At 38.2% G+C, this 9740-nt stretch overlaps 1 protein-coding gene across 1 annotated transcript; it reads right to left on the bottom strand.

The window, feature by feature from the left end:
- Positions 1 to 7631: 7631 nt before the first annotated feature.
- On the bottom strand, positions 7632 to 9160 carry LOC145161059 (adenylate kinase 1, chloroplastic-like). The gene is made up of 4 exons (XM_079080497.1): positions 8723 to 9160; positions 8437 to 8577; positions 8096 to 8368; positions 7632 to 7982 (listed from the first exon to the last, which is right to left on the bottom strand). Exons 1-4 carry the CDS (start codon positions 9032 to 9034, stop codon positions 7839 to 7841), a joined length of 870 nt encoding a protein of 289 aa, XP_078936623.1. The 5' UTR covers positions 9035 to 9160; the 3' UTR covers positions 7632 to 7838.
- Positions 9161 to 9740: the final 580 nt, after the last annotated feature.

Here is a 9740-nt window from a genome sequence, read left to right as displayed (position 1 = left end):
TCAAAACCGCTTGTATTCTCAGGAAATCAGTAGACAGGTACTCCCGCAGACTTTTGAGAAGACGGAGCGTATAGAGTCACGTCTTTATATTTTGCTACTTTTGATGTATATAAATATGAATCAAACAGATGTAAATACCTTTTATATATTCAATGTAATGGTTGTGTTTACTTTGATTACTATGATGCAATTGTTGTGATACTACACATGACGTCCTCCACCCCCGAACGTTTCCGCGGTTTCGGTTTGGGGGTGTGACAGATTGGTATCAGAGATATTGTTTATAGTGAACTAAGTATACCGAACCTTACATGGTATACAACTATAAACACTAAAGGGGCCGAAGCGCTCTGAAACTAAAAGTATACTTTTAAAATTTAAGTATTTTACAAGAAGTATACAAGTATACATACATACTAGAAGCTGTATCATAATAATAACTACATAAAAGTATTTGGGACGAGTTGTGCACGACGGTTAAACCTGAATAGTTATGTAATCATATCTGGGGCCAATATAACCTGATCAACTATATTTGTCTGAGATATGACCAACATGTGTTTGGGAGTGACTGCGGTGTTGCGACAAGTTTAAAACTCACCAAATCCGATACAAATGAAGCACCTAGTTAAAATACTATAGGAGTATTTTATAGTTCTATAACACTGCACAGAGTCGTTACAAATAGTTCTAATCCTCACAAATGAAAAACCTGCAATTCCTCGTTTATGTTAGTAAACCTTTATTGTAGATCTCTGTTAACGTTGTAGGATTAAGATATATCTTGTTCGAAAGTATCCGATTCATGATCTATATAGAAGGCTTATCGTCATTTTCCCCTTGTATCATTTAGAGAAAGATGCCTCCCAGGAAGAGACCCAACAAGAAGAACAACGATCCTCCACCGCCGCCACCTCCTCAGTTCGATCATGTTATGTTCCAGGCAGCAGTTACAGCCGTTGTGGCTGCTGCAATGTCGCAGATCAATCCTGGCGGCACTGGCGGATCAGGAAGTGGACCCAACCCCCATAATCTTGATGGTGGCCAGGGACACCCGAAGGAGTGTTCCTACAAAGATTTTATGAACGCGAAACCCAGATCCTTTGATGGCAATGGAGGTGTCATTGCCCTGACGCGTTGGTTCGAGAAGATCAAATCAATTTTCGAGATCTGTGCGTGCTCCGAGGCAAATAAGGTGAAGTTTGCCGCCTGCACCTTCACCGATAGAGCACTGACTTGGTGGAATAGCCGAGTCAAATCCCTAAATCTGCCAGTAGCCAATGTTATGAGTTGGGAAAGTCTGAAGGAACTTATGCTCGCTGAGTACTGCCCAAGGGGCGAGATGCAAAAGCTGGAGCATGAGCTCTGGAACCTGAAGATGAAGGGTTCCGACATAGCTGCGTACACTGCTAGGTTCAGCGACCTGGCTCTTCTCTGTCCCGGGATGGTCACCCCGGAAAGCAAGAAAATTGAGAGGTACATTTGGGGATTGACACCCCCAACTCAAGGAAACGTTTTGGCTGCTAAACCTCTCACATTTGGCAGCGCCAAGTGCCTGGCGCAGACTTTGATAGATCACGGGGTTGATCATGAAACCATGACAGCCGTTCCCGAACCACCAAAGGCGAGTGGTGAGAAGAAAAAGTTCTGGAAAAAAATGCAAGGGCAAGTCTTCGCAGGAGCCCTCCAAGAAACAACAAGTAGTGGCCGTTCACGCTGCTACCGTTCCTGCAGCTGTTCCCACTACTCCAACAACTCCCAGCCGTTATGCTGGAAACCTGCCCTTGTGTAGCAAATGAAACTTCCATAATTTGGGAATTTGTAGAGAGATGCAATGCGACAAATGTGGCAGAAAGGGGCACACAACTCGTTTCTGCAAGACACCAGTCCAACCAACTAATCAGGCCTCTGGAGCTGGAGTAAGCGAAGCCTGCTATGGTTGTGGAGAAACCGGACACTTCAAGAGGAATTGTCCCAAAGCAACAACTGTTGGCAACACATGGAAGATGCTAGCAATGGGACAGGAGGAGGCAGTTGTTGATCCCACCGTAGTTACGGGTACGTTCCTCCTCGACAACTCTTATGCATGCATTCTTTTTGATAGTGGTGCGGAGAGGAGTTTTGTTAGTCATGCATTTAAACATCTACTCAAGCATAAATCCCAACCTTTAACCGAAACATTCACCGTCGAGATGGCTAATGGAAAGAAAGAGAGCACTAACGACGTATTCATAGGCTGTACCCTTACCCTAAACGACTATTCTTTTCCAATCGACCTCATGCCAGTTTCCATAAAAAGTTTCGATGTCATCATCGACATGGATTGGTTGAGCCCCAATCGTGCTGATATCCTTTGTTATGAAAAAGCCATTCACCTCAATTTGCATCTAACATCAAGAATCCCACGCATGTGCACAAGCAATAATTCTAACAATCCATTCATAACACTGATCCTTGATCTGAAAACGAATGGAAATACCACATACCTCGCCTACCAATCCATATACATCAATTCATTGCGAGAACCTTTCATAAATACAAGAGACATCATCCTCATAGTCAGGATACATCAAAGACAACGAAAGTTTTCGTACCAATTCACTTCCTATGGTTCCTGAAACAATCAACTAGCACCTGGCCTAACTATATATATGCATAAATCAGACCCTTTATCTCATCTCAAGGCAACAATACCATAAGAATCCTATCGTGCATTCCCATACTTCCACACTTTCCTCTAGAAATCTTACTATCTAGCCCCATGTTGGGTCTACACCCCAACTCTGAAAATCACATGACTGATCTTTCCTTCCTTAAAACACAGAGGGATGGAAGAACACAACCTCCGTTGAAAATAGTGACATCTCAATCCATCTGCCAATCACTTAGCCTCCGACTGCAATCCTCGAGCCAATCATCACAATCGCTCCCTTCTTGAGTCCCGCGACTCAATTGTTACTACTTTGAGCAAGACCCTCCAGACCTCGAAATCAACTAACTCACATGGGTCTGCACCATTGAAACCCAAACAAACATGACCATTAAGGCCCAAACAATCACCAGAACCATTCTCAGCCTGAACGACCATAACCGATAAACCGATAAGGGCGAAAACACACTGCAACGAATCATGGTGCCAAACCATGCCATCTTCCCTTAACCAGTTCCTTAGAATCCCCAATATTTTCCTCGAGTCGAGTACAAATCATGTGCTTCCAGTAGTACGGAACCAATACTACCTTCCAAACATATCCATACTTTCCTCAAGAATCATCTCGGGTCCTCTAAGTAACTACTCCTGTCCACATCCCTCTTATCCAATATCATATACTCGTTCTCAAATGAATACACATCGCTAAACAACGCAAGCATCGAGCTAAAGATACTCCATAGGATTTCCTAGGATTCCCTTCACACCCCTCTTCGCCATCAGCTGCATATTAAACTCCCTCTAGTACCTACTAACTACCTCACAGATACAATTACATGCCACATGCACTAGATAATTTTTCGACTGCAAGGTCTCACCCTACAACAGTTAGACTCAGACAAGAGCTGTGAAATAGAGTTAAACCTAACCTTCTAAACTTATCTAATCCATGTAACATGTAACCCTACGTATTCGCGTATTAGTTAGCTGATATTAACAGAGGTCTCTAAAATCACAAAGCAAGCAACATTCGAGCATCGAGTTATCCAAACTAGAGCATAACCTAATCAAGCCATTCTATTCACTATATGAATCCATACTAGCATACAGTTCTAAAAGCTTAATCAATAGGCATATAAATCCATCTCTCCTAGCCTACTATCATGCAATCCTGAGCAGATCCTTACCCTAATCTAGCATGTAATTCTCATAAAATATAACATAACAAACATGTATGGGTATTTTGAAAATCACTTACTTGAGCTTGGCTGATTGCACACATCACACCCCCTTTTTCTTTATAAAATCTTTTTTAGAATTTGTTTTTCTTTCAAAAGATTATCAATTCCTTAGTTTGAGTGTGCCCGAATCCCTCAAACCAAGGCTCTTATACCAACTTGTAACGTCCCAAAATTTATAAGATAAAAAATTCATTTTTAATTCAACCATAAACACCATTTATCATTTTCAGTATATTAGAGTAAAATAGTTATCAGAGTACAATCCCAAAATCATAAAGTTGCGGAAACATGGGTGGATGTGTTGCGATCACGTCAGGCCCTTCTTTTTCAAATCGAAATACCTGAAACCATAAACATAAATCGTAAGCACAAAACTTAGTGAGTTCCCCAAAATACCACATACCATACATATCAAACATACTTCGGGCCCTGTCTGACATTCATCAGGCCCCTGCTCGGCATTCATCGGGCCCCGCCCGATACATATCTGTCAGTAACATGCGATGGGCCCCACCCAACACACATATCAGGCCCTGCCTGGCATCGGTCCCCGCCCGGTATACATACAAACACATACAACACATACAAGAGTCATACAGACAGCTAGCATACTATAACATAATCCAATGGACCGACATTGGTGCCTTCTACCAGCTAAACACTACGAGGAGACTCACCTCAATCAGTCGATAACCAACTATGCTCACGAGTCAGTGCTAAGAAAGCTCCGCGCACACTAATCAAACCAAAACCATTATCCTAATTAATAGTTAAGATAATACCCATCGAATGAGTCAACAAATCAACAATTCCAAGAACGGTCAAAAGACCATTTTGCCCCCGATAAGTCCAAGCCACTCAACAGTTGACCAAAAGTCAACAGGTCCACAAAAGTCAACGAAAGTCAACAGTTGCTGAGTACGCCCAACGTACTTAGACTTACGCTCGACGTATGCATGTTTAGCCCAGTACGCACAACGTACTCTGGAGTACGCCCAACGTACTGGTCAGTCCCCATTTCTTAATCCAAATGACTTAATCCATTAAGCCCACAATGTTCAAACCTCAGATCTATTGCTAAATAAAGTCTTAATATGTAAAGTTGGCAACTTTACTCCTCTGCATGTCTTATTGGGACCCAATACCCATTTTTATCCATCTAAGTCCATAATATGGACACAAGCTCTTGCATGGTTCATCAAACCCCATCAAGATGACATTTTTATGCCCTAACAACATCAGAAATTCAAAGATCTAACATTCTAAGCTTCCAAGAGTAGCTAATACTCACAAGGATGACTCAAGGGACCATATTGAGCTCAAAACAAGCCCTAAACTATATCTAACACTAAGAGTCATCAAGATAAGAGCTTTGTACCTTTAAATACTAGCAAAGTTCGATGAAGACTTTAGATCTTTAAGCTCTAATCCAACCAAAGCTTCACCACCAAGATCTTCCTTCTTCAAAGAGTACTAAAATGCCAAAAGATTACTACCAAGGCTCAAAAACACACAAGAACAAGCTAAGGTTTTGTGGGGAGTCTTTAGAGGGAAGGAGGCTGATGATAAGAAGGTCCAAGAGAAAGATAAAGTGTTTAAATAGGGTCCAAACCCTAAAAATTAGGGGTTGTCCCAGGTGTCCGTACACCCAACGTACATGCTTGCCTTCCGCGATCAAAATTGAGCCTAGTACGCCCAGCGTACTCGGCTTAGCCCAAAATCCTCATAACTTCAAACAATCATAACTTCTTCGTTCCAACTGCGATTTCGACGTTCTTTATATCCACAGAAAGGTCTTGGAGAGCTCTACAATCCTATCCAAAAACTTTTGACTTAAAACATCTCGGACTAAAATCCTTAATTCATGAAAGGCCCGAACCATCACTTTTACCATTATACCCTTGGGATCCAAAGTACACCTAAACTCTTGGATCACATAATCTACATTACCCACATCCAAATGGGTCCAAACCTCTCTTTCCCTAAGGCCTGAAGTCTTATGATAGTTGATCTTCGGGTCACGGCCCCGAATTATGAAACAATTCGAAACAGGATGTTACAATAATTTCATAATAATAATAAAAAAATGTATAGATTTTTTAAACTACAATACAATACGTCAATGAAAATTTGAAGTAATGTAGAAACACAAGTAGGATGCTATAATACAGGAATAAATTGAAGCACGTTGTTATTCTAAGTTAGGTCATTGCTTTTCATTGTGCAGGGTACGTCCTAGATTTTTTATGGTCATAACTTGGCTTTGGCTGAAAAACGTGTAATTGTAAATGAGAAAGTTTTTAAAACTTGACAGCCTTTGAGCTACAAAGAAGAGGTTTAACTATTTCGCATCTCTTCAGTTTTCAATTTTTGAATTTCTATGGCTAATATAAAAGATGATGTTATGTTGTGAAAATGAAGTGTTATCAGATTTATTCTTATACAGTCGTTTGGGTGACTGAGGGCAGATGATTTGTGTTTAATGCCATATATGCCAAGTTCTTTTTTTTAAGTGTAGGCTATGTAGTGATTGAATGTATTTAGTGTTTGAGGACTGACGACAAAAAACCCAATAAAAAAAGTGACCGGTGATTTACCACGAGTTCACTCATTAGTTATTATTAACCGAATAATAAACCGATGTGATTTTGGTTTCCTAATTTTAATAGAAACAAATACAGAACCAGTTTAATAATGGTTGGTTTAGTTTCTCTTACACTACATAAATATAATATTTTTAATTTCTTCAGTTTAATGATGGTTAGGTACTTATGTTTTAGTTTTATTGAGAGTATGGCCCCTTACACTTTCTCAGCTTTTGCTGCTTCACAATATTATTATTAACCAAATAACAAACCAATGTGATTTTGGTTTCCTAATTTTAATAGAAACAAATACAGAACCAGTTTAATATAATATTATTAATTTCTTCAGTTTAATGATGGTTAGGTTTTAGTTTTATTTAGAGTATGGTCCCTTACACTACATAAATATATATATTATTAATTTATCTAGTCTAGTCTAATAAATGAAGGTTTTTTGCCACATGTCATCTTCTCCTTCATTTGGACACATGACATTTTCTAGAATTTTTAGATTTTTTATTTTCCACTTGTCATTTTATTGTATTTTTCATTTTATTAAATTAAAATTCCACATTTAATATGTAAGGTAATATATATGTAAGGTATTTATTAGAAAGGGTTTATATATGTAATGTATTCAATACATTAAGTCTCACTAATTTTAATAATTCAATTTTTTTTTTCATTTTTCTTATAAATTCAAACTTTTTAAATTGTTAAAATTTCATATTTAATTTTTTTTAATTAAACCAATGTAATACATGGGTCTCACACCTAGTTCAGTTAATAAATAACATCACTCACTAAAAAATAGTTGTTAAAATAGTTTCACGATCAAGTTCGATATCTTGGATCGAGGGTGAACTAGCCAGTGTTAAACTTATAGGGGATACACCATCAATAAGTTATGAGTATCAAAAAGTCAAATATTTCATTCCGAATAATTTGTCACCGTGGGCTTGTGGCTCCAAACTGGCTTTGGGGATGTTGGTGGACTCATGAGTCATGATCCGTCAAAAATCAAATAACCCATTCACAATAACATGAATATTGTTGTTTTACGGGTATATCTTGGCTACCAATATCTCATCAAAGAACATAAATAATTAAATATCTAACTAATAATAAAATATTTTTATTAATTTAAAACTCATATTTGTTTTAATATATAGACATTTAAGTACTAATATTGAATTATTATATGATATAAATTACAAAGACAGAAAATACATTATTTCAAAAAAATTCCAATAAGAATGAAGTGCCACCAAAATTAAGAGTTTTATAACTTGTGTAATTTTTTACGGTATAAACTTGGATAGCCACCTGTTGTGTTATTTGACAGATATTTTACTCGATCAACTACGCCGCCGCTGACCTTTTGTCACCGTAGTCGTCTAGGTTAAGGGCTTCCAGCAGCTTTGGCCATGATTCCGGGATCCCTCCGGGAAGATCAAACTCCATTAACTTCCCTTGCTTTCTGTAATAATCCTCCACTGGTTCACTCTGTTTACCCAAACCCAAACACAAATACAGATCCATTATTCATAATTCGAATTTTGATCTGAAATTATATAAACAGAACAGAGGGTGAATTCAACCTCCAAACAAATAATTACCTGTTCCTTGTAGATACGAAGCCGCTCCCTGACGACTGGTTCAGTGTCATCAGCACGAGTAATGAGCTTCGATGAACACTGTGGAGGTGGAAGAAGCGGAGCCATGGTGATTTCTGGATAACCGTTTTCTGCCTTTGCATTGATTGAAGCCAGATTGAAACTTTTTCCACAGTCGCTGCATATCCTTCGTCCCAGACATTTCTCAATCAATACATCTTCCCTCAGTTTCAGATTTATCACTAGATCAATTTCCGTCGCCTCGTCAAGAATTTCCTGTATGTTAAATTCGTTTATAACAATCACAATTTGGGAATTGGGAATTATATTTCATGACCACTTACAGTTTGTCTTATTGTTCGTGGAAAACCATCTAGAATGAATCCTGATTCACCTTTTGATTCTCCAGCTTCGAGTCTCTTCGACAATAAGTTGAATATGATTTCATCTGAAACCAGCTTCCCTTGATTTACTATCTCCTTGAGCTGAAATAAATGGAGAAAATAAGTGCCAAAATCAACGAATTCAAGGATTTGCAACTGATGAATATATGATCCCAGTTTGTAATTAAGAATAACTTCCAAGGCTTAAATTGTAGCGATTATCATGGATGAAGGTCGATAAGGATACCTGATGGGAAAGAGGGCCAGAGGAAGATAACTCTTCACGAACGAGATCACCGGTGGCGATGTGAGGGACACCGAGAAGAGAGGATAGTCGACCGGCATATGTTCCCTTTCCGACGCCGGGGCAACCTAGAAACACCCACTGGAAATTCCTAGAACCCTTGGGATCATCAGTAAGCGGGAATAGAATGGAAGAATTGGGACGTTGACGTTGAGGCTGGATTTCGGAAACGGTGGCAGTGGTGGTGGTGGTGGAAAGTGATCGCCTGAGTAGAGATGGGAATTGGGGTTTGAAGAGGCGGGCGAGGGCCGCCATTGGAGAATTCTGCGGCAGAGTTGCAGAGACAGAGATGGAGTTGGAGGGGGAAAGCCGAATTGGGAGTTAAGCGTCGGCACGCATCGGTATCGACCTAACGTGATTGGTGTGTTCTCCATAATAAAAGGTTTCCAACAATTTTATATGTTTATGCAAAATAATGTATAACATTAATTAAATTTCTTACGATATAATAATATGTTAAACATGTTAAAATACACGACTTTAGATGATTTATAACTTAAAATATTTAACAAGCATGACGTTATTTTAGAAAAAGTTCAGATATAATGGTTGTTTGGTGCGAAGTGAAAAAAAATACAAAGAAAAAGTATTTTGTTAATATAGGATACTTTGTAAAAATATAATATCTGATCTAATTATATAATTTATATGTTTAAAACAAATTTTAATAGCTAAAAAAACTAATATTCTCAGTGTTTCCCAATGGGTATAAATGATGAAATATAAAGTTCGATTAAAGGTTACTTATAAAACCCATTTACATTCAATATTACATTTTGAAAAAAAAAAAAAATACTTGTTTTGCAAAATAATAATAATAACAACAATAAAAAAAATAATGCAACATGTTTTAGATACTTACTTTTGTATTTCAAAAGATGTAATATATTTGGAGAGATTTTTCTTTCAACTTTATTAAATAACGATTAGAACTTTAGAAGATGATATCAGGATAAATTGA

Source organism: Lactuca virosa, chromosome 2 (assembly GCF_052849685.1).
Source record: "Lactuca virosa cultivar CGN04683 chromosome 2, Lactuca_virosa_CGN04683_v6, whole genome shotgun sequence".
NCBI classification, from domain to species: Eukaryota; Viridiplantae; Streptophyta; class Magnoliopsida; order Asterales; family Asteraceae; genus Lactuca; species Lactuca virosa.
The sequence above is the reverse complement of the archived record's forward strand: the minus strand, read 5'-3'. Positions and strand labels throughout refer to the sequence as shown.

Coding starts and splice junctions, on each gene's coding strand:
- LOC145161059 (XM_079080497.1), bottom strand. CDS start 9,034: ATGGCGGCCCTCGCCCGCCTCTTCAAACCCCAATTCCCATCTCTACTC. Junction 8,578..8,722: donor CTGGCCCTCTTTCCCATCAG/GTATCCTTATCG, acceptor CATTTATTTCAG/CTCAAGGAGATAGTAAATCA. Junction 8,369..8,436: donor CACGAACAATAAGACAAACT/GTAAGTGGTCAT, acceptor TTTAACATACAG/GAAATTCTTGACGAGGCGAC.